Here is a 27,515-nt window from a genome sequence, read left to right on the forward strand (position 1 = left end):
ATCTTACTGCAATCCAAAACGATTTTGTTCAGCATATCAAGGATATTTCTTGAAGAATAAAACTCCAAAAATGTACGAATGAGCGTTAAACATTGAAGATATCAACATTCGGAAAACAAGAAAATCTGGAATTCGCCATCTCATCGTACCAGCAGTAGCAATTACCACACGCTGGCGTAGAGTTAAGATTGTTTTCGGATTAATTATTCGTTCAAAAGTCAGATGCTTGCTAACAAACAACGTAAAATTATTTGGTCGATGATGGGAGCGAGATATGGCAGATCATTTTATCCCATATATTCACTATCAAACCAAATTATAGTAGTTGTAAATCAAGACGTTTGGCTTGGCTTAGATAAATTGCCTTTTATTTGCAAATTTTTCAACTACTTACAGTAACTGCCATTAGCTTTTATATTTATTCCAGAAGTAGCTTTCGAGAGCTTTTTTTTAATGTCCTAAATCTTTTTAAAGTCTTCCATTAGTTCAATTTGTTATATATTAATCCTTCAATCGCGAATTCCTCCATGTCGCCAGGCACTGAAATGTTCTCTTTTGGAGATCACTTCAAGGGCACCAAAATGGCCTTCTGCCACTTCTTCAGGTACAGCTGGTGGCACGGTCCCCTGGAACTGGAGGGCCAAGTGGAGCCTGTCGCTGGAAGAGGCGATGGTCAACAAGAAGGGCGCCTTGAGATGAGACGGGTCCATCGTCAGGAGTCAGGAGAGTATTCTGTCACTGCAACGAGCCCCAGGGGCGATGCCACCGCCTCCTTCGTCATTAATGTCCAGTGTACGTGAGTGGCTTTTCCGAAACTCCTTTGATCATTTATTCTCAATTTTGAGAGAGAGAGAGAGAGAGAGAGAGAGAGAGAGAGAGAGAGAGAGAGAGAGAGGGACGCTGCTGGGCGGGCGCCAGGTGTAGGGTTGGAATTACGTATAATTAGGCTTAAGAATTCTGTGGAGAATAGAGGGTATATATGAAAATAAAATGCGGATTTCAGAGATCGGCTGTAGTATGTAGACAGACACACAGGCAAAAGGAAAGCAACAATTATGAAATAGCAAGTAATTAAGGTCTTTTGAGGAATTTGTTCTAACAGTCTGAGCAGATCAAGATTTTCTACGATTTCTTGTGATCAAATCGAAAAGTGCTTGTGGTGTCTGTCACCGATTCGCTCGTGTTTGTGTGGGTGAAGATAGAAATGAGTTAATATTTGGTTGTATTCGCCACATTTAGTAACTTTTTGTTGTCTGTATACTTTATAAACCTAAGCATTTCATACATTGCAAAATGATAGCATTGTAACTGAAAATAATCTAGTTTGATCTGAGTTTGAGAAGATCATTATCAAACAACTCTAAAGATGTAAGCAGACTTTGGTAACTTGTATATTGTACATTCAAACCGGAAATTTAAATATTTTTCCTGTGCTAGGGTATCTGACAAATAGCGTTTTACATCTTTTATTTAAAATATATGCAATGAACATAATACATTATTTTAATAAAATAATATATATTTAGGAACCATATTCTATTTTTTTTATATAGCACTTGATAACGCAAGAAGCTTTTTTTTTATAATTGTACAAATATTCAGTGTACAATTATTTCATCTATTTTATAACAGTAGCCTTTACTTGAGTCACAGACAATAATCAACACCCATTTTTAGATAATATTCGAACCAGTGGAACAGCAACGAACAACTTCTTAAAGAACATATTCCACATATTTCCTTAAGCAAATCTTACAAAAGTTCATTTTATATGTACTGAGCAAAACCCATCTATCATAATTAAGTTACTCTTAAGATACAATATCAAATCAGACAACGACATATAGCTAGATGATTCAATGCGATGTATTATGGTTTTCGATTGTTGCTTAAAATTACAAAATTCAAATGAACGAAATTCCGTCTCCAGGTCATAAACTGATCTGGTGTCCCATAAGCTGCTTTGAGTTCTTCTCAGCTACGAACATAAATAAATACACAGAGATCATAGGTGCTAGAGAAAATAAAAACCTATTAAAACATAAAACACACAACTACCATAGAAATATATTCAAAGATGTAAGTTCAGTTTTAGTGCATATCCATTTATTTTTGTTTATAATCATATGCTCCAAACGAAAAGAAAGCTAGCTTAGTGTCTGCATTGTTTGCATTTATTATTAATTTTCCAAATTATTTTCTTTTTGTTTGCTTTATACCACATTAAATTCTTGCTTTATGTTTTTCACTTATGTGATAATTGTCACTATATTTTTATAGTACATTGGTCTGGATGTGCATATAGGTATATTATTTACTTAGAAACACGATACGGTGTTTTTGTATTGCATAGATTTATGCATATGGTGAGAAATTTTAAGTGTCCCGGATTACATAGTTACATGTCAATGTCAAACAGACATTAAACTTTGGTCGTAACCTTTGAACTATGAAAGATAGATTCGACTAATGATGCCGATTTGAAGAATGGTGTCATGGTCAATGCCAATTTCACACTTATAAATCAAAGGTTAAATAAGATTTTAATATAAAGGGGATAGAGACCTAATGCTGGAATAACAACTAGCCAAGCCAAATTGCACAATGGTCAAGTGTAATTAGCGCTCAGTGGTAAAAATCGGAATTTAAATTAGGGTTTCGTTCATTTTGCTTAGAAGTTTGTCTATTTGGTAACAAGCTAAAATGAAATGGCTTAATTTTAGGAAAACCAAGACTATTTCCCAACTGTGAGTTTAATTGCGTCTCTCTCTCTGAAAAGAATGAGGTCGTATAAGAAAGAAGTCGTTAGGTTGCCATGGTAGAAGCTCATTTGCCTTATTATAGAGCACAGAAGGAAGTCGTTTCTACCCGCATATATATTGTTCCACGCGGTCAAGTGATTATGTGCACTGGAGAGTGAGCAAAGGTTTTGAAGATGAGGTTTCTTTCTTCAGCAAATTTTCCTGCGACAGACTCATGAAGACTGAAAGGACCGTCATTTAATGAAAATAAGCTAAAGTTCAAGGCTCTATGATCGATGGAAAGGATAAGAAACATAGCCCGATAGCATTTTATGAATAAAAAAAAAATCCCCGATCATTGCCATTTCAGAAAAACGAAGTATAGTATGAGTACTTGTTTAAATATGCAATGATTGACGTACGTGTAAATTTAGCCCCTTCATAGTATCAGAGCACTAATCGCTCTGAAAATCTCCCTTTCATATATTTGCACTGTCTTTATTCGTAGAGTAAAATTGTTATATATGATTTTATTCTTACCGGCGAAAATGGTAAAAGAAAAAAGAAAAAAAGAATTTGTGCAAGACTTCCAATAAAAAAAATTGTAAGAAAAGCAAATATGAACAATTACTGGAAAGGGATCGAGAAACATCTAATCATAGCAAAAACTAGTGTCATCTTCTTTGTAGGTTTACTGAAGAAAGCCATTGTTTAGGGTGCAGAAATAGATTTTAGTTGCTGCGTTTGACTATGTGAATCATGAAGCACATATCTACGAGCAAAGATCATTGGGAATGGGTGGATCTTTTATCAATATTTAAAATCAGTTATTTTTAGGCAGAGCGTGAAGGGTCTGTGTTGATGACCAGTATAGTAACTTTAGTAATGTCATTTCAAGTGTTCCTCAAAATAGAGTTCTTGAACCGTTGCTGTTTATAATTTAACATTTATGTGACGATTTTGGAGAACAACTGATTGCAATACACCGATGATGCTCTTCTACTAGCTGTTGTTCCTTCTCCTCGCATTAGTTCTGTTGCTGTAAAAGCATTGAATAGAGATCTGGGACGTATATGACTCAAGTAGACTCTGGGTCATGAAGCTTAACCATTCTAAAATAAGAAGTATGAAAGTTAGTTGATACAGACCACTTCTGCCTTTTCATCTTGAGTCACACTTAAATGGTTCGATTTTAAGTGTCAATGGCCCTTTAAGATCTAAGGTATAACTTCTGATACGAAACTGACTTTCGAGGGGCATAATTGTAAACAACACTGCCTGCTCTGTTTCTCAAAAGGTTGGTGTTTTGCAGAAATGTTTTTGCTTGTGTCGGGAAGACTTTAACACATCTAAGTCGTTTAACTTTTCTTCTTCCATACATGAAGTAATGTTCTCCACTACGGTCTTCCGGTGCCGAATCTCATCTCAAACTCTTGATCAAAGTCATGCCATCAGTCAAGTCTACTTTTCCAACTCTTATTTTGACTTGCGGCGTAAACTTTAAGTGAATTCGCTATGTTGGTTATAAAATGTGCTACAACAGCAAACAACCTCTGCACTCTTTTCTACCTGACCTACCTGTTCAAGCTCGTAACACCAGGCAGGCTACTGCTGCAAACGGCGAGGAGTTTTGTAATATCAGGTTTAATACTCCTCGGCTTGCTAGGAGTTTATCTTAGCCACAACTACAATGCAGAATAGTTTGCTCGGTGCTGTTGTGGATTCTTCAGCTCTCCCAATATCTAAGATGGAGCAAATTCATTCCTTCTCTCTGCTGACGTCTCCTGGCTTTTACGTGTAATGGTTTTTATTTTTCATTCCCTGGTATTTATCCAATTATCCACTTTTCTTATAACCTTCTCTCTCTCTCTCTCTCTCTCTCTTTCTCTCTTTTCTTTCTCCTCGCTCTCTCTCTCTCTCTCTCTCTCTCTCTCTCTCCAGGTTGATTCTCTTTGGAACCCTCATGGGTTTGATGTCTCTTGGCTCTGTCCATAAAGATCTGCAACTTACGATTTAAAGAGAGAGAAAGAAAGAAAGAAGACGCCCGTTTAATTTATATATAAATAGTCAATTAGATTATTAATCATTATGCTGCCATCTTTTTACTGATAATAGTTTTTCCTAAGAATCTACAGGTAGACGTATATTTGTTCCTTTCAAATATCCTTTTGATATAATTCTAATATTTGTCTTTTTACTTTATGCCTCAGAATACAGATCGAACTTGATCATTTCTCCTCTGTGTTATTAGTTTTAATTTTATCGACTTTTTACTACATTCTGTTCCATATGATCTTGCACTAAGGTTAAAGCAGATGAATCAATTCTTCCTCTCAATGCTCTTGATATATATATATATATATATATATATATATAGTATATATATATATATTATATATATATATAGATATTATATATATATATAATATATGTATATATATATATATATATATTATAATATATATATATATATAATATATATATATTATATATATACATACACACACACACACACACACACACATATATATATATATATATATATATATATATATATATATATATATATATATATATATATATAATTATCAATCAATAGATGAAACCTACTCATATGGAACAAGCTCACAGTCAAAGAATATAGTATTTATTAGGAAGAAGTAAGACGAGGTAAAGGGAAATACAGAAAGAAGAGACCCCATTTATTAATAAAAGATAATCAATTAATTAACAAGTAGACAAAAATGTATTAAAATGCAAGGAGAATAAGTATTATATTAGGGCACTAATGTATAGTGCCTTCGTTTGAACTTCTGAAGTTCCAGTTGGGCGACTTCCTCAGGGAAGCTGCTCCACAGTCCAACGGTGTGGGGAATAAAGGACCTCTTAGTGCAGCAGATAAGTAGAAAAATACTTAGTTTTGTAATACAAGCATGAAATTTGGCACTGGGCCTCATTTTAACTACCTCTTTCGAGCAATCTGGGTGTCCACGCAAAATTTCAATATGGCCGACTCTTTTCAAGATGGCCGCTAGTTGTTTCGATTTCTGACAATTTGAGTAAACCATTCTAGCAGCCACATTTTGTAAGCTGTTCACAACTGTTTGCAATGGGGAATTGTCTGTACAGATGACTTTCCAGTCCTCTTCAATCTTTTCCCATCCCCCGTCAGCTGGACACTGTGCTTCTGGCTGGCAAAGAATTGCCCGACCCCATACACAACCTGCCTGATATGCTGAACGTTTGGTGTGTTGAAGCAGAGCTGCTCTGGTTGGAGTGATGGCTTTACATGGTCTCTGCTTTCTGGCAAACAACTCAAGTCTGGCCTCATCCACATTGTTAACAGCGCTTGACCTGTCAATGACAGGCTGTCATACACAAGGACCAAAAACTTCTCCAGAATCCTCAAATCACCATCCTCGATGGTTGGTGGGTACTTGCCGAGTTTGGAAAAAACTGGAGTGGCTTCTGGAAAAATGTCCCATGTCTGCCATGCTGTTTTCTTTCCTTTATTTCTAAAGGCTGAGACTACATTACAACCTGTAAATACATGGAAGAATGGCATGCCTTTGGCCATCTCTGTTGTACAGTTTGTGAATGCCATGTTTAACCATACTAGTGAATTGGAGCAGACTTTGAGGTATGGAATCGTTGATGCATCCTTCACCAAAGGTACTGTCAAACCTGGACTGATGAGCCAGAATATGCTTCCTCAGTATCTTAGCTATTTTAGCAATCACAAGTGTATCTGAGCAGTCAGATGCCTGAGATAGGGCTAAATCTACATCTTTTTCTGCAAGGAGAGGAACATCCCAGCTGGTTGTTGAACTTCAAAAGCTTGATGAAACTGTTCAGACTTTACCCCAGGACCAGTAACTAATATATCATCATGTGTTAGTAGGGTTGGAATGGAAGATGAGCATGAACCAAAGATATATGATGCCAATTTCGTCCCTCTCAAATGAGGCTGGGTAATTCCTTCAAGTTCCTCTTTAAGCAATTATTGTAATTTTTCTTACCTGAATGGTAGGTTCTATTCACAGCACGACGAGATTCGACAAAAATAAGGAAATTTTGATTTGAACGATTTTGCATCCATGCATTGAATTTGGTCGGTTGGTTATGGTAGTCTCGTCTATATGTATAATCCATGGCTGTTCATTTGCCCCAAATTTCATGACATTTCTAGTAACATATCTGATTAGAAAAAGCCATCAGCATTTCATTTAACTTCTTTTTTGGATCGGGATCTAATAAAGCATCTGAAATATTAAGTGCCTGACAAGATTCAATAATGCGAGCCCAATTGGCTCTTGGTTTCAACCAGACCACTTTTCCAATAACGGAATTAGGAATATACTAATTAACGGATATATATATATATATATATATATATATATATATATATATATATATATATATATATATATACTATATATACATATAAGGATATATCACAAGGTGGAGAGGTAAAGGCATGTCTCAGCGTAGTACATAATTTATTGCCGACGTTTCACATCACTTCGATGCATTTTCAAGGCTGGGAATGATAAAAAAATATAAACATACAAGACTCGTCACTGATAAAACACCGTATAATATTTAAAACTTAAAATTGAACACTAAAACATTTAAAATGTAAAAATTATTGTACAACAACACTAGGTTGGAGAGACAACCTACCAGAGTAAAAAATAGAAGGTGACTGAAGGACAGAGTGGGGAGGAAAAAAAAATAAGTAAAAAAAAACACCCACACACAAAACTATGTAAACAAACAAGTGGTTAGGCTATGAACAGCTGAACTGACGACGACTGGGCATTTAAAGTCGGTACATTAGTTTTGATTAAAATGGATTCCAGTGTTAAAAGCTCGTCATCTTTGTCCTCACTTCCAGTTGGGTCTCTTTCCACAACGAAATAGATTTTCTAGTAAACTTTTTTAGCAACAACTGTTTCCCCTCAGTGCACTTTTATAGAACCCTCAATAAATTATTAAACATGAAAATAAACCCCCCACCTCCTATACATAGCGTTCCCAAGTTAATCATCTATGCTAAGTTCCCTTTCCTCCATGACAGTTCCTTCAAAAAGAAAGTATTACAATTAATTAACAAGGAATTACCAGCCTTGAACCTAAAATGAATTCCGAAAAATCCTCTAACAATCCGATCTCTTTTCAGAGCTAAAGACAGATTAAGCCCGCCTTTGGTGTCAAACATAGTTTATCAATACACTTGTCCCAGATGTAATCGGGGTACTTATGTTGGATGCACGAAGAGGCTGCTACAAGTCCGTTTCTGCGCCCACAAAGGAGTCAGTTTCCGAACAGGATGCAAATTATCCAATCCTGAGCTATCCAGCATCCGGAACCACTCTATTACCTGTCGCTCCCGCTTGGACATCGATGATTTTAAAATTATTGGATCAGCCAATAAAGATGACGAGCTTTTAACACTGGAATCCATTTTAATCAAAACTAATGTACCGACTTTAAATGCCCAGTCGTCGTCAGTTCAGCTGTTCATAGCCTAACCACTTGTTTGTTTACATAGTTTTGTGTGTGGGTGTTTTTTTTTACTTATTTTTTTTTTCCTCCCCACTCTGTCCTTCAGTCACCTTCTATTTTTTACTCTGGTAGGTTGTCTCTCCAACCTAGTGTTGTTGTACAATAATTTTTACATTTTAAATGTTTTAGTGTTCAATTTTAAGTTTTAAATATTATACGGTGTTTTATCAGTGACGAGTCTTGTATGTTTATATTTTTTTATCATTCCCAGCCTTGAAAATGCATCGAAGTGATGTGAAACGTCGGCAATAAATTATGTACTACGCTGAGACATGCCTTTACCTCTCCACCTTGTGATATCTGTAGGGCTTGAGCCTCCTTACTAGTCTTCTATATATATATATATATATATTATATTATATATATATATATATATATATATATATATATATATATATATATATATGTGTGTGTGTGTGTGTGTGTGTGTGTGTGTGTGTGTGTGTGCGTGTATGTATGTATGCATGTATATTTTATTTGAAAACGAGTTCTTATTAAATCAAAATACAGAATGATTTTATGCCAAAATTTAAAAAGTGTCCAGGCATTATATAAAAAAAGTTCTTAAATTACTCAGTAATGAAGGTACAAACAGACAATATGGTTGACGCGCATTCTATGTTTTGACAGGAGCAACCGTATAAATAAGTAAAAAGTTATTCCTCTCTGAGTTGACGTTGTGTCTCTACAGATACTTGGAAGCTATCAAGACTGATCCTTTTCTGCAGAAAAGAGGATTTTTAAAGCTAATGAATCTCTGCTGGAACACCAGAAGTGTAATTCATCTCCAACTAAAGCTATGGTAAATCCCTAAGGCTTAAACAGAGATCATTTGTCTCCTTTCCATTATTCCTGTGATTACCCGATGCCATTATACCTCCTGTAAAATTAAACGCACGCTCTCTCTCTCTCTCTCTCTCTTTGTGTCAGGGCTCATAGCTGTAAGCTTTAGAATATGTCAGCTGATATTCCTTTGTGTATGGTGTCATGTCTACGTTTTCAGGCGTAATTCTCTGTCTCTGTTTGTCTGTCTGTCTCTCCTTTCAGAGAGAGGAGAGAGAGAGAGAAGAGAGAGACGACTACGCGACGAGAGAGAGGAGACTATATAAAACATAATTATATATACATATATATATACATAATAATATACAATACATATAGACACATATATATATACAATATAAAATATTACATATATATATACATATATATATACATCATATATAACATATATATATACATATATAATATTTACATATATATATAACATATATATATTATATTATATATATATTATATATATACATACTATATATACATATATAATATATACTTATACATATATATAATATATTACATATTAATATATATATACATATATATATATACTATACATATATATTATATATACATATTATATATATATATTACATATATATAATATACATATATATATATATACATATATATATATTACATTATATATATATATAACATATATAATAAATATATATACATTAATATATATATACATAATTATGTATAATATAATATACATATATATATATACATATATATAATATATACATATATATATATATAACATATATATATATACATATATATATACATATTAATATATATATACATATATATATAGAGACCAGAGAGAAGAGAGAGAAATACATTATATTATATATACATATATATATATATATAATACATAATTATATATATATACATATTAATAATATAAATATATATATATAACATATATAATATTATAACATATATTATAATATTATACATATAGTGTCCTAACTCACTGATATATATCCCATGGAGTGACGTATACAATTATACATATATATATATACATATACTATACATAATATTATAAGTATACATATCTATATATACATATATATATTATATACAATATATATATATAACATATATACTCTATACATATATATATATATATAACATATATATATATACCTATATGATATATATATACATATATATTAATATATATATTATATAGTATACATAATATATATATATACATAATATGTATATATAACATATCTATATCTAGATAATCTACATATATATTATATATAACATATATAGATATACATATATAGATATTATAGAACCTATATATAATATATATAGCATATATATATATACCTACATATATCATATATATATATACTATATATATATACATATATATATTATATATATAAATTATACATATATTCTATATACATAATATATATAACATATATATATATATCCATATATATATATATACATATAATAATATATATAGATATATATATACATATATATATATATATACATATATATATATATACATATATATATAGATACCATATATATATATCATATATATATATACATATAGATATAATATACATATATATATATATACATATATATACATATATATACATATATATACATATATATTACATATATATACATATATAGTACATACAGACATTACATACATACATACCATACATACATACATACATACATACTACATACATACATACCTACCATACCATAATACATACATACATAACATACATACATACATACATAGATAGATAGATAGATAGATATATGATAGGATAGATAGATAGATGATAGATAGATAGATATAGATAATAGATAGATAGATAGATCTATCTATCTATCTATCTATCTATCTATCTAACTATCTATCTATCTATCTATCTATCCATACATACATACATACACATACATACATACATACATACATACATACATACATACATACATACATACATACATATATATATATATATATATATATATATATATATATATATTTATATTGCGTTGGTTTTGTTCACCACCACACTATACACAGTTTCATCTCAACAAATAGTATTCTCAAAACACAATACTAAATCCACATACGGTGGAATAGTATCTAACTTTAATAGGTGTGCAAAGTCAATTCAAGGGGACAAAGAAAATACCATGAAAAAACCTTGATTTTAATACACAAATCTCAGACAGAGATAACATCTGAACCTCAATGATACAATAATTAATGAAACACTCACTCTTAATTCCTGTAAAAGAAAACAACTTCACAATTAAAGACAGCTCATCAACACATACATACAAATAGGGTAGAGGGTTCAGAAAGGAGGTGGTAAGTGAAAAGTAAGAATATCCAGTCCTGAATGATCATATGTCACCGAGTTCTTTTGGGACTGTGATTAAAGCCTTTGAAGAAGTCGGTGAGGGGCTTATGGTCAGTAAGGACCTTAATAGGATAGCCATAGATTATGAACTTAAAATTTACTAGTGCGTTAACGATAGTTAGCCCTTCCTTGTCTATTACTGCATATTTGCTTTCAGAGGGCTTCAGTTTACATGAATAAAAAGCTATAAGGAAGAACTGTTCATCATATTTCTGAAGTAGTACCCCTCCTACCTCTTGGTCTGAGGTGTCAGTTGCGATAAAGAATCCTTACTGGAATCAGGGAATTTTAAGATAGGTGAACTGCAAAATTTCTCTTTCAAGGTATCGAACGCCTGTTGATGCATTTCAGACCATATAAAATCTACGCCTTTCTTCGTAAGATCCGTTAAAGGAGCTGCTATGATTGAGTAGTTGCGCACAAACCTTGTATAGTACCCGCTACTCCTCAGAAATTGTTGTATCCCCTTTACGTTAGTAGGTACTGGAAAGTTACGGATAGCCAACATCTTATCGTGGACTAACTTACGACCTTGACTAGACACCATAAAACCTAAATAGACTAACTCGGTCTTAAAAACTCACACTTTGATATTTTTACTATTAGATTGTGTTGCCTTAGTCTCTGTAGCACTAACTCTAGTTTATGCAAATGTTCTTCTAAGGTATTAGAAAAGATTACAAGATCGTCCATATAGGCATGAAGGGTATCACCCAATAAATCTCCAAACACTATATTAATCATTCTGGCGAATGTAATTGGGGCGCAACGTAAACCGAAAGGCATATGTAAAAATTCATAGTGTCCCCTGACTGTGCTGAAGGCGGTGTATGGGGTACTCTCTTTAGCTAAGGGTATCTGGTGAAAGCCTTTAAGTAAGTCCAAGCTAGAGAAATATCTATCCTGTCCAACAAGGATAAGATATCGTCGGTACATGGCGCCGGAAAACGATCGGGAAACGTTTCCTTGTTTAAACGACAGAAATCTACCCAAATTCGTCAAGTCCGATATTTTTTGGGTATAACAATCAAGGGAAAATTATGAGGGCTGTTCAGTTTCCTAATGACTCCTCCTTCTAACATCTGTCTACTTCGTCATTTATCTCATTCTGAAATTTCATTGGGAGTCGATACGAAGGTACATATATAGCTTTATGCTTGTCTTTTAACTGTATTTGGTGTTCTATGACATCCGTTTTCCCTAGAGATCCCTCGCTAGTGGAGAAAACATCATGATATTTAGTTAAAAGTTAAAAAAATTTCTGCTGTATTCCCACTTCTTGAATGTCTTTATTGATTTTACTTTAGATAGATTGTAAGAGGGATTCGTCAACAATGGGTTGAGTATAATTAATTTCAGCAACAGTAACAATGCGATATTTATACACTTCCATATCCACGATGTGTTGATTTTTGTGGATTACTAGATTGGTATTCAAATGGTTACAGACTTCAATGTTAACCTGTTGTTTTGAGTCAACATTGTATAATGCTTGTGTCGCGGAAAGTCTGTTAATTTTCAGGTTGTCTGGAAGGATTAAGAGTTCAGACCCCGGCAAGGTTTTCTTGACACGCACCGAAATATTCAAGGGTGCATTTGGCTCGAGAGATTGCATGCAAGCTGCAATTACGGGTGTGCGAGAATTCTGTTGGATCGCTTGGACAATGTCATGATTCATGAGACAAGTGATTGGTTCTTCAATGTAAGTTACTGTTTGATTGTCTGTCTCTTTTTTGTCCAAAACGGATTTTAATGTATTCGAAGATTTATAGGATTTTCCTTTGATAAAAACGCCATTTTTGCAGGAGCTAGGATAATATTTTGAACGTACATGGATAGATATCCTACAGTTACAACTGGATATATCTCAATGTGTTGCATAACTATAAATGTGTCAGTAAGCGTGCACTTACCCACCTTATACTGAACTTGAGTTTCGCCTACTACACTTAGTTCATTATTGCCAATGCCTGAAAGTCGCACTCAGGACCTCTCAATAGGGAAGTTCGAAAACAACAAGTGATGAGTCCATAAGTCCATGATGTTACGTGGACTACCGTAATAAAAAAACAATGTAAAGGGCTGATATTCTAGATTTACGACATGTAAAGTAGGGTGTGATTCATCGTTACTGATTATTGCGAGAATTCTATGAAAGTCTACGAGATCCTGCACTGATTTTTTGGATACGGTCTTGTGATTCATAGGAAAATTCTGTGTTTCACATAAGTCTTCTAGGTGATTAAATCTATTTTTTAATTCAAAGGATGTTGATAAAGACAACCAAACATCACTCCCCCCGCTGGAGTTAATTACGTGGTATTTGCTTTGTTTTGGACGCTCAGAAAATTTGATTGACTTTGATTGTTTTAACTAGACGGACCAGGAACCGAGTTCCCCGGTGCCCGATTTGTTTGATTCTGATTCTGAGCAGAGTTACTGTTTACTTGTTTCTATTTGTGATAATGTGGATTCTTCTTATTGTTATCATTGGCAACATTCTGTGTATTTTTAGCGTTACCTTGCTGCTGATTGCATGAAAAACATTGAGCATAAGCATGACTTGAGCTATTATGAATTGAACAATAACGCGTACGACAATCTGTGATCATGCGTCCCGACCTCTTATAGTTAAAACAAGTTATCCCTGGTGCATTACTATTAACTACATTTACTTGCTGTGATTTACTTTCATTCTTTGCAAAAACTTGAACGAGTGATGGACCTAGGTCTGCACATATAGACATATGTTTCTTAATTTGTTTATAGATGTCTAATTCTGTGCTGTCAGGTAATAGCTCTTCATCAAAACACTGTACCAAGGCTTCTGGTAACATAGCTGTTAGGAAAGTTAAGTATGTGAGTATAATAAAATCCTTTACAGCCACGTCTGTCCCTCTAACCCAAGTAGAATTATTCAAATTATCCAGATATTCATTCAAACGGTCTGCAATAAGTGCTGCCCTGTCCACCAAGTTAAGATGAGTCATAGAGACCAAATTAAAAATATTCCTCAACGTTAAAACTACATCCAAGGCCTCCCCACTGCCATATATGGAGCGTAACTTAATTTTTAATTCATCCCATGTATTTGCCTCTTGGAATGAAACCCCTCTAAGGTAGGATCCCGCATCCCCTTTTGCAAAGTCAGTGAAGCTTTTAGCTTCCTGTAGCTGTGGGGACGGTAAAGTGATGCATTTTGCTTTTAAATGAGCATCCACTGATGATATCCAAGATTCTACCCTTTGAGGCCGTTAACACTGCCTTGAAAGGGAACAATTGCTGATCTGGCGCTAACTAATGTTACCACTGGGTTACTGGGTGCAGGGGTGGCCATCTTTGTTTTGTGTTTCTTCTTATCACTATGATTCCTAGCAACCCTATCAAAATATCTGTAAGAATACACACATCCACTGCGTAAATGCATATGCTATATATTGACAATGTGTCACAGAAAATAAATATGTGTCCCCCAAAATACTAAAATTAAGCAAATAAGATATGATAAAACATTTCAGGAGAACCTCTGAAAAAAAATGGTTGGCATAGAACAAAGATAAAAGGCCTGCATGGACGAATAACCATAAGATGAAGATAGATCCCTGCAAGAAAAGTAAGATTAAGGATGTCAAGTAACTCACCCAGGAACACATAAGAGGAACACCAAAGTTACACACAGAATGAATGAAAAGGTTTACTTAGCTGATATTTAAGGGAAAATCTGCTGTGTTTTCACGATGTCATGGCCTTCGTTCCTTCCGTCTATGCTTCCGTGCGACCCAGTTCGCTTAGTCGTGCATTGTTTTGTTAGTAGAACGACTGTTTTCTGTTTCGTTGGGTTGTTGATGATCCCCTGCGGATCGTGGATGAACTGGTGTATTCATATGATGAAGGGCACATATGTCTGGCAAGTCACTACGAGAACAAGCTGCCTCTAACCTACACTCAGGCCACCAAAGTTCTGATTCAATGATTCATAGGGCATGGCAGGCTGTGGATTGGCCTAGGATGGAGGGCCAATTGAAACAAAAGAGTATGCAGTGAAGAACATATAATGTCATCATGCCATCCCAACAAAGGGAAGCACTATTGCCTACCCCACCCCCTGAATATCCTTTACAACAGACAGTCACGGATATGTTTCAAATATGTGGAAAACAATATCTGGCATATGCAGATAGGCTTACTGGTTGGCTGGAAATTGCCTTCTTCCCAAGTGGTGCTACTTCTGCTATGACACATATAGCGGCCTTATAGGCGAATAGTGCCTCCAGCACTCCAACTATGGCACTTGAGCCAACTGTACTTCCAAGTCAATCGTACTATCTGTAGTCAATATCAATCCAAATTCGTTCCAGTCGTCAACTTAACGAATATCTATCCTCCAAGAACGATTCCACTCTCAATTCCAAGGTCCAGCCATAGTTGTCGTCAAAAATATCAATCTTATATACTTGGTCACAATAATCAAGGTTCGTTCTGAGCCGTCAACATCAATCGTACAATCATCCAAGAGCAATCCAATCCGTTATCCAATTCCATGCAATAGTCCTTAATCCAATACTATATGCTGCGAGACAAGGGGACAATAACTCCTTATCTACCACTTAGGTGGTGAGCACTGTATATTGAGGAAGGTTAAGTAGGAACTGCAGTCCTGTAAAGAATCGTCAACCATCACTAACATTCAAAACTAACTAAATAAATAAATAAACAATTACAACCTAATCCTGTCACTCACATCCACACTAAAAAAACAAAAGTACTTACTGTTAAGACCAAGACAAAGATAATCCAAAAAAAGATAAAGAATTCAGGCAGCCGAAAACACATTCACTTTCTGCTGCAGCCAGAACCAAAAAAAGCACTCACTCTAAACACTCGCTATCGTACTAAACTACAAAAACAAACAAAAAATAAACAACTACCTCAATTACAAAAATAGTTGTTTCTATCACAAACTACCGCTCCACCAACCACTGCTTTCTCTCTCTCTCTCTCTCTAACTGAAGAATTTGACAACACAAACTTCAGTCCTCCACACCATTCCTTTGAACTACTACTACCATTCGTGCGTACCAATCAGTTGCAGTTCTTATAGGAACAGGGTGGATTTTTCCCAGTTTTGCATTGTAGTCCAGCTGTTTTTTACCTGTGGCTCCCAATGCTTGGGAATTGGTATTGGTGTATGGCATGCATATTAGACTGCATCAGGGAGAAGGTGGATATGGTGTGGCTATCCCTTTATTAACGGTAATGGATTTTGTTTAATATTAAATTTCGTACCACTGATACACTCTAAAATCCACCTTTTGAGCTTAGGCACATTGGTCTCCTGAAGGAGAACGACAACTCTATGATGTCATGGGTGTTGCTCCCACCATTAGTGGCGTCATTGGCATCCACAATAATGGGCTGTTCTCTACCAGTTTTATTTACTGAAATCCTGTCTACCTTAACATGATGGGGAAATTTGCATCCAATAAACCTAAACATTTACATACATCTATAAATAAGTATAGCTTAGAGACTCCTCTACGTTTAAAGCATTATTTCTACCCAAGGTTATTGTACATGTACACTACCCAGCAATTCTTTCCCCACCTTGGCATTTGTGAGTCTCTGGCTAATTTTCCTGGGCCCAGTATCCCTTTGAGCTGCCTCATATATTTTGCACTTCTGTAGTATTTTGGCGACATATTTTTCGTAGTTTTGGGGTATTTCTTGTTTTAATCCACAGTTATAAACCATTGGCTAACCTGTGAGTCAGCATATAGTCACTCATGTCATTTTGGCACCGAGAGCAGCGGAAAGCACATTCTAAAGCCAATTCCTGACACCGATGTACATATGTCTAAGCAGCTTCCATAGGGCCTTGATGTGCACTAAAATATTTATCCCAAAGAATTGCATGGTTCACAGACTTTTGGGTTACTTCTTGGACAGCATTTAATGCTTGATGTAGAGAAAGGGCTTTCCATTTCTCGGACGTGTAAGTGGCGTCCAGTGCCCTTTGTAACTAATCATCACAGTTCAAACGAATGCTATTACAGCATCTTCAGTGGAAACTCTGCCAATTGGAACCAATTTGCCATGGGCCAACACTACTTCCTAAATGCTCCTTATGACATTTAGTAGGAACATTTGTCGAGCAAAATTGCTCATGTACCTGAGGGGTCACCACTGCTCTGTCGCTGCTGTAAGAAAAGATATGCAATAGCATTCAGAATGTCCTAATTCCCACCATTTCAGAACATTTCGAAAAAAGGGTTTCACTCAGGATTCAGCCTTATACATGGTTAGTCTAGATATTGAATCACACTTTACAAACGTACCTGTAGAGGAGATTATTCAATTATTTTTCTAATAAAAGATAAAAAGATAAGATTTTTATCAACAAAGGATTTTTTATGTAATGGTTTTCATCGAGATGCTTTGAAAAAGTTGTTGTGTTTGGCAGTGCAGGACCAAGCCTTTGATTTTAACAATGTCTTATTTTCAGATTGATGGGATGGCAATGGTTAGTCCATTGGAATCTGTTTTTGCTAGTGTCTTTATGTGTCATCTAGAGGAGCAGTTGCTGGACAATTACCCTCTCACTTACCACCCATTGTTTTACAGTTGGTATGTGGATGATAAGTTCCTCAATGGACGAGTCTGTTGCGTCCTCGCCTACCAATCTGGTGGCCCGAGTTCGCTCCTGCCTGCCGCCAACGGAGAAACAGGAATTTATTTCTGGTGATCAGACATTAATTTCTCGACATACTGTGGTTCGGATTCCACAATAAGCTTTAGGTACCGTTGTTAAGTAACCAACTGGTTCCTAGTCACGTAAATAATACTCTAATCCTTCGCACCAGCCTTAGGGGGAGCTGTTAATCAGCTCAGTGGTCTGGTTAAACTAAGATATACTTGACTTTTTAAGTGGATGACACCTTTCTCATGTTCAGAAACAGGTTACAGGCTGATGTGTTCTTGGAAATTGCTAACTCGGTCACCCCAATATAAGGTTTACAACTGAGGACGAAAATGATAAGCAACTCCACTTTCTTAGACATACTGGTAACACGAGATGATGTTAGCTTTCATACCTCTATTTTCAGGAAAAAAACCATTACCAACTTAGGTATGACTTTTTACAGTTTCTGTTGCTTCGATTTCAAGTTAAATACACTCCTCCACAGGGCTTATTCCTTAACCTTGAAATGATCTGACTTTCACAAAGAAATTTAATACTTATACTTTTATTTCTTGGAGAATTATTTTCCCTCCAGTCTGTGTTATAACTGTTTAAGTTTCTAAATAATAAAATCATGCCGAAAATTAGGTCTCTAGCAGTCCCAAAAATGCCCTTTTATTCGAGTCTTCCTTTTATTCATGATGTATACAACGGGATGCAAAAAATACAAAATAAATATTGAATACAATCAACTTTAAATTTTGTCGAGGGCTCGTTCCCCTCAGCAGATGGCAATCCTCGAATTACTTTGCATGAAAACAATGAGTTCCGAAATTAAACAACCAAACTACCTCCATCCCTCTTTTCTTAGCATAAGTTCACCCTGGACTTTTAACGTTTCTCCTTGTCACTCGTATTTTCTTTCCATTTGGATGTTACGTAATACCTTTGTACTGACATTTTAAACTGAATATTTTAGCATATTAACTTTTATTTCGTGTCTTTGTTGTTGTTGTTGTTTGAGGATTTAGCTGGCTTTAGCTAAAAAGCAGCCCGTAAGCCATTTGAATTATTTTTTAGGTGAAATGGTGATTTAAAGGATATGGAGTGAGCTTTTTATTTGTGATCTCCATGGGATATGAAGGTGAAATGGTATGAATTCAAAAAGTGAAAGGAAAGGTGAACAGGCGAGGTTACAAACCCCTTTAAACCCTAGAGTACCCATTAGTATTTTTTACCTCTAACCTTCCTCCTTATATGCCTTCCATTTCCCGTGTTTTCTGGTGTGGGTTCGATCCCCGTTAGTCGGGGCACCTTCGACACGTGTTCTGCCCTTGTTTTTCGTTTCTGCCTAGAATACGGAAAACAAATCGGCAGAAGGGAGTTTGGCAGGAAAGAGGTCGTTAAGAGGGAAAGAGTTGTGGAATGAACAATATCAAAGATGAAGGTTGAAGTGTGACAAAGCGGGATAAATTAAAACAAATATGGAGCCGTGAGTGTTATTGTGAACACTGGGAGAATGGTAGTAGTTGGTTCATATAGAGCAAATATTTCCAACAGCGGTGGAATGAGAGAAGTTGTGGGTCACGGGATATGTATATAAAAAAAGGTATAAAAATGTGTGCAGATTAATTGGAAGTTGAATGAGAAGATTAGCATAGTGCCTTTTTTTGTATGACCAGGGATGCCGCAAAGATAACAGTATGTCTTAACAGAGAGAGAGAGAGAGAGAGAGAGAGAGAGAGAGAGAGAGAGAGAATGCCTTATTATCTAGTCTGAGTTGCTGATTTGTTCATTCCTATCTTGTTGGTCTCTACCCCTTTCTTAATGAAAGTCAGGTGCCTGTTACATTCCAAGCAACGTCAGTTGTAAGATCTTGTCTTTGAAACCCAGATGGTCCTGAGAACATAGTCACATCCAGACGGGTGACGGTGGATGAAGAGGGCTCAGCTTCCGTCCTCTGCACAGCAGTTGGCAATCCCACGCCAAACGTGACTTGGGTTAGACAAGAGGATAACAGAAGGTAGGCAATAAAATATTATGTTTTCAGTGATTTCTAAACATTTTCCTGTGTATGTATGGTTAGGTACGCTGCTTACTCTAATTAACCAGACAATCATAAAAAGTTTTTTTTTTTTACACTGCCACTGATAAATGAATAACGTGGGAAGAGGTGTTTTACATTGATTTACGAATAATCTAGCTCCAATTCTTCAAAACTGAGCTCACTGAATTTCTGCCTCTACACAGAGCAAATTTCCGGGCCCCTTTTCAGTCCCTGACCATTACTAAAGAGCGGCAGACCAGAAAATTTCCATTTCTATTTTAATCTAATCATCTGTTGTCTGTCACGTTCTTAAATCATGATTGTTGGTTGCTCCTGTTCTTTGTTTAAGCATGCCTGTTTTTACTGAACTTTACCTATATATTCACACAATCGGAAAAGACAGTATTTATTATAATGAGGAGGACTTTATGAATCTAAAATTCGTAATTTAGAATTAAATAATTTATTAGAATATTCACATATCCTCATTCTGTAGCTCGCTGGTATTGCATATGTGCGTCATTTTAGTACAATTTGACGTCCCGGGGATTAAATGAAAATTATTCAGCCGTTTCCCCGCTGATCTATCCTGAATAAGCAACGAAGTCCACCGGTTTCCTCTCTCATTCTAAAGGAAAACGTGAACGTCCATGACTGAAATACAATAGACCTAGAAATACAGGAAAAAAAGGTTTATTTAATGGTTTTAAGAAGGATATATCAAAATCGCAATACCCTTGTTAGATAAATATTCTTTAGAGCCTGACGTAAAGGTTTTGAAAGTAGTTTTCGCCCTCGTGAACATATCAGATTAAAAATCTCACCGAGACAAGAGTCATTTTGTTAGTTTGATTTATGATGTTTTTAGCTGAGCTTAAATAATAAGAGAATTGTTCTTCATAAATTTAAATTTTTGATAACTGTCTCTCCATAATAGATGAATATCGATAAATATTGATTTGCTATGATGATATCTAAATGATTATTTTTTCTGGAAATATAAATTTCATCTTATAAATATTGAATTTTTCCCGTTCGTCTAGTTTTGTTGTTTTCATTGTTTGTTCTATCTACACCGTGCAAAACCAGAATTCCTCAAAGGAATTACTGTCCATGTAAATCGTATTAATAGATATGTCGAAAGCAGGTGGTATTGCCAGTGACTATTTTTGGCACTTAAAAAAAGTATTTAAAAAATGCTTCCTCTATTTGGCAATACATTTGACTTCACCTCTTGATAAACGCATTTATACACGAAATAGACTATGAAAATTGTGAAATACATGACACAATGTTATTTACAGTTGTGAAATATATGACCCAATACTGTTTATGGTTGCCCTGTGTTATGATTTGAGTCCGTCATTTGTTTAGAAACATAAGGCCTTATGTAACAACAGAGGATTTCATGATAACTTGCAGCAGTGGTGCCGAGGTTCTCTCTTGGGGCATCGGGGAATCCAGACTCTCGATCGAAGGGGCGACCCGAGCAGACACTGGGTTCTACTTGTGCCTGGCCTCGAATGTCGTCTCCACAGCGGCACCGATCCGCTCGGCCGTCGTCGTGACTCGTAAGTACTACGCTTCTCGTCATAAACTGATGAACACTGATGGTTCTGAGTCAGTGGCAATCAGCTTTATGATCTGAAGGGTCCACAATAATACAAACTGTTAAGAGTCCGTGTATAATTTCTAAGAATTTACAAAAAGCTTTCGAAACCTTCCCTGGGTTCATCTTTTTTTTTTTTTTTTTTTTTAACTGAAGATGAACCCAGGGAAGGCTTCGAAAGCTTTTAGTAAAGTCTTAAAAATTATACACGGACTCTTAACACTTTGTATTATCTTATGGGATCATTGTCGGGTTTTGAGAGGAGAAGAGAGAAGAGATGGTTTGAGAGAGAGAGACGAGAGAGAGAGGAAGAGAGAGAGAGAGAGAGAGAGAGAGAGAGAGAGAGAATCTTAAATCTGTGAGACAAACGCAGTCATTGATTTCTATACGCCTGATAAATAGAAAAATACAAACTACGATTCTCCAGACAAACATTAGTCCATATGGTATAACTTTATTTAAATTCCTAAGGAATGTTGACCAACGTCTGCCTCTTGTTCCATCGCTCTTTTACTAGCTAAGGTCTTGGAAACTTGCTCTCAGCGCTCTCTTTCTATAACCCGTGAACAGTGGCTGATCTAGAAATCTTTCATGGGGGCCACTTAGGATAATATATATATATATATTATATATATATATATATATATATATATATATATATATATATATATATATATATATATATATTTATAAACACACACACACACACACACATTTATATATAATATTATATATATATATATCTATATATATATATATATATATACTTATAATATCAAAATACTAAGTGGCCCCCATGAAAGATTATATATGTGTGTGTGTGTGGGGACACATACAGTACATATATATCAATATGCATATATGTATGCACACACATATAACATATATATAAATATATATATATATGTGTATATTTATATATATAATAATATATATATATCATATATATATATATATATATAGACATAATTTGCATCATATGCACATATATATAGTATGGACTGAATTACAGGGGGTTACAAGGATTAGGATGTCTCAAAGACTTATTAGTCCAGTGGAGGAGACATCATGTGCTCACTTATCATTAGGAGCAGGTTTTACATTCATTCACAGTGTTCTAATGATTTTTTTTTCTAGCTTTCTTTTGAACTATTCTACACTGCTGTTTACAACTTTTGGTGGAAGTTTATTCCATGTGTCACATATCTTGTAAGTGCTGATTGTTGTATCTCATCATTTCTAAGTTCCATTTATTATTTCTTGTTTGGTTTTCGTTTAATGTGAAGAGGTTACTGTTTACTTTGGTTATGTTTTTCAGTATTTTGAATATCTCTATTAGTTGTCCTCGCAGTCGTCGTGTTTCTAGGTCATACATGTTCAGGCTCTCTATTCGTCTCTGGTAACCTATTTGCCTGATGGATGGAATTAACTTTGTGGCTTTTGCTTGTACCCCTTCTAGTATTTATGTCTTTTCTTAGTGTTGGTGGCCAAAACTGCACTGCATATTCAAGATGTGGTCTAACTATCGATGTGTAGAGCAGCAGCACCGTTTCCTTATTTCTGTATCGGAACTGCCTATTTTGTATCCCACTAGTTTCTGTGCCTTCTTTTCAGCTTTTATGCATTCTTTTGTGAATTTTAAGTCCTTGGTAATAAGAACTGTAAGGTGCTCTTCTTCTTGTACACCATTTATGTCATTCCCAAGCAGTATGTTGTTGGCATGAGGGTTGTTTGTTCCTATTTGTAACACTTTGCATTCATGCAAGTTAAAAGGTATTTGTCATATTTTTGACCGCTCTCCTATTTTCCTTAGATCATTTCTTGAACTTTCCACCGTATCTGGGTCTACTGTATTTACAGCTATTTTTGTGTCATCTGCAAATTTGGCTATCGTGCTAGTTAAGCCTACATTAATGTCATTAACGTAAATAAAATACAAGAGCGGGCAAAGGACAGAACCCTGAGGAACTCCGCTTGTCACATCTGCCCATTCTGATTCTTCATCATTTATTACGACTCTCTGTTTTCTATTAGTTGACCAGTCTTCGATCCAGTCTGCTAGTTCTTCTACAATTCCCAAAGCTCTAACTTTTGGCATTACTTTCTTGTGTGGAACTTTGTCAAAGACCTTTTGGAAATCTAAGTAGAGTATACCTATTGCTCTACTGTCGTAAATACCAAGCAGGTTTTGAAAAAACTCCAAGAGGTTTGATAGGCAGGATCTGTTTTGTCTGAAACCATGTTGGCTATTTTACAACGTCTTTTCTAACAATGAGAGAGAGAGAGAGAGAGAGAGAGAGAGAGAGAGAGAGAGAGAGAGAGAGAGAGAGGAGAGGAAGGGGGAGAGAGGAAGGAGAGGAGAGAGAGAGAGGGGGCGGGGGGGGGGATTATAATTCTGAAGATTGTTACATTGTTTCCAACACCTGTAGCTTACAAAGAAGTACAAGGTGAAGTTCCTTTGCCAAATATAAGCATTAAATGCCTAGCTTGTAAAGTTCCATACATGAACACTTATCCAGAGTTATCGGATAATTAACCTTTGTACAGGAAGTATTATTTTCCTATGTAGCTTGTGACTCCTATTTGAATTGTCTTCCCCTCACTGGAAGGTCACTGCCTCTCTTCATTCCACGATTGATTGTAGCAACGAAGAATGTCTTGGAATCGCTCATTCCTTTTGGTCTGGCATGCCATTAAGTTTCCAAATATGAAGCTCTCCCATTTCCTCTGTACTTCTTGAATAGTTAAATCTCTCAAAAAGATATGGAAATAGAATTAATCTGTTATGCAAGAGAAATAATCGGCTAAATAAAATTTAATAAATGTCATAGCAGATCCCTATTATATTTTACAGTCCTCTTTTAGTTTTCCTTTCCTAGAATATATTTATGAACATTTTTCATAAATACAAAGTTGACATTTTATTTCTATGCACACACACACACACACACTGTGATATATATATATATATATATATATATATATATATATATATATATATATATATATATATATATATAAATATATATATTATATATCATATATATATATATATATATATATATATATATATATATATATATATATATATATGTTTGTTTGTTCGTGTGTGTCTATTATAATGCCTTTTAGTAATTTGCGTTGAATTATAATCTTCATGTAGCCATAAGTCTTCATAGAATTAAAAGCAGTGAGGTACTATGTTGCATCCTTTCTTCTGGGAAGTTTTGAATTTTTGTCGAAGAGAAGCGTTGGAAACAAGTGTCTCTCATTATTTTCATGTATTCGGCAAATGTCTTTGAATTCCTAAAACATTACAACAAATCTGAGAACTATCGCGCAAACCCGTCTGTTCTATCGAGTGTAAAACTTATCACACAGTCCATTGATTTCTTCTCTTACTTCCACTCGGTCTTACGGTCTTATTGTTCCTTCTTTCTCTTCAGAAATTCCAGAGGTTCCTGACGAAGTGGAAGAAGGTGAAGAGTCCTACCTGAGGCCCTGGGCTAACTTAGGGGGAACGGGCCGCCTGGAGTGCAGCGTTAAAGCAGCCCCTTTGCCAACTTTCAAGTGGACCATCAACGAGGACCGAGTTCTGTTGAATGACCGGAAGTATTTCATAAGGGTGCCTGAGGTAAGTTTTTTTTTTTATCCGGTAGTTTTCACATTTCGTAAAGAAGATATCTGAATTATTTTTATTAGAAATAGATCTAAAGTATGGTTTGCCATATATGCCGGGTACCTGGTGCTCATCATAACGTCTAATAACCGGTCTAACATCAGTAGAAAGCTTAAAGAAGAGTGTCAAGACAGAAATCTTCCAGCATCCAAGACTGACAGATTCATATAAAAAAATGGCCTATTTCTCCAACACAATGAGTGTTAAAGTTTATAACAATTGGCAACGAAAAGTGACAACGACGGTAAACTTGGGATGCTGGTACGTTTGTATACAGAAACGAAATGGAGTCCTTAATGATAAGGTAACTTTAGAGAACTTTGATGTGAGGTTTTAAAGAAATGGAGTCCTTAATAATAAGATAACTTTAGAGAACGTTGATGTGAACTTTTAAAGAAATGGCAACAGTTCTTCAACACGAGATTGGAAGGGTTAGCTTCAATAACATCCAGATTCAATCACATCCTTGCCTTATCTTCCTTTCCGCCTTACTCTGAGGACGAAGATCTTTCTTAAATAAATTCTAGTAAATTTTTTTGACACTTAGGTATAGTGATAAATAACCATTATTCCGTATAGGGTAAAACACCATTTTTTTTTTTTTTTTTTTTTGCACGAGCACCGGTGTGATATAGATTTGTTTATAAATCTAAAAAAAGACTCATCATCAAATAAGTGAAATGAACGAAAATGGATCTTCCTTATTTTTACCAAATACTAACAGAAATAAGGATAATTGATTAAAGTCATATTTACGTGTTTAGATATTGAGTGAGCCTTCGACAACAAACATGCCATGAAAATACTTTTCCATAAATTACAGAGAACGACTGGTTTCGAAATATGAATAAGACCACGGAGATTAATTTAGAAAGGGAGATAACAACACCACCACCATTTCAGTATAAGCAAGATGACGAACACGGTAAAAGTACAAATAATGTAAAAAAAAAATAATTTTTATTGTTCGTACATAATGCAACGGAAAAGGAAGAATGGGTAATTTGTTTTGTATGAAACAGTTTGAAGAGTTTGATAATTAAAATCAGCATAAATTAAGATCAGACTTTAATTTACAGGATTTGATAGATTAAGGACCTATTGCGTATGTCTGTAAACAGTGCAGGACTAAATACTCCACAGATTATACCATGGATTTACAGACATGTAACCTGCTATCATACTACCATTCTTCATTATTATTGACCTTTTCTTTCATAGTTTGGCTTAAAATGTTCATTATTGCATATTCTAAACGAGTTGTGCGGTTCCTAACTTCAGTATTATACAGCAGAGGTCAAACAGTGGCGCGAGATGTCTGAACACTCTTTTACAATCATTGGGATCAGTTGACTAAAAAACAAATCATAACTCAAAGGTCATTGAACTATTGAACTGGTATCGCAGAAAGAAAAAAAATTAAAGATTCAGTACACTACTTCCATTAATAAGAACCAAAAACGTAATCTTATCATCTACCACGAAACAGAACATGCAAGAGCCCTAAAGGAATAACTATAGTGAGCCAAACAAAAACGCCTTACAGTTTTTTTTCCGAAGATGGAAAAAGAAAACTCACAAGATTACTGAGTATAACTTGTTTTCTTGCAAGTATTGATATAATACTATGGCCCTTTCTCAAGAGATGTGTAGGTGGTCAATACTTACTACTTACAAGTGAACAACAAGTTATACTCAGGAATCTTGTGTGGGTTTTGTTCAATAACTATAGTATTAGTAATGAAATATGCAGGAGGATTTACCCAGAGCAAACGAGTTATTGCAAATTCCTCTTCTAATTAAGTCTAGTGTCATTGCTGGGGATGAGGAGTAGTGCAGTAGAGTTATGGGAAGGAGGAGGGGATAACCACTATCATGAATTGTATTTCATTCACAAAATTATTACGGAACTCGTAC

The 27,515-nt window shown here is 35.0% G+C and overlaps 1 protein-coding gene across 1 annotated transcript in view; it reads left to right on the forward strand.

Annotated features, from left to right (window-relative positions):
* Positions 1-27,515, forward strand: part of LOC135212906 (nephrin-like) — a 109,778-nt gene that overhangs the window by 18,711 nt on the left and 63,552 nt on the right. Inside the window, exons 5-8 of the mRNA XM_064246652.1 lie at positions 605-792; positions 20,157-20,286; positions 21,733-21,881; positions 25,366-25,553. Coding sequence (XP_064102722.1) covers positions 605-792; positions 20,157-20,286; positions 21,733-21,881; positions 25,366-25,553 — 655 coding nt within the window. The remainder of the gene's footprint in view (positions 1-604; positions 793-20,156; positions 20,287-21,732; positions 21,882-25,365; positions 25,554-27,515) is intronic.

The sequence above is a fragment of the Macrobrachium nipponense genome, chromosome 41 (genome assembly GCF_015104395.2).
Source record: "Macrobrachium nipponense isolate FS-2020 chromosome 41, ASM1510439v2, whole genome shotgun sequence".
Lineage (NCBI taxonomy): Eukaryota > Metazoa > Arthropoda > Malacostraca > Decapoda > Palaemonidae > Macrobrachium > Macrobrachium nipponense.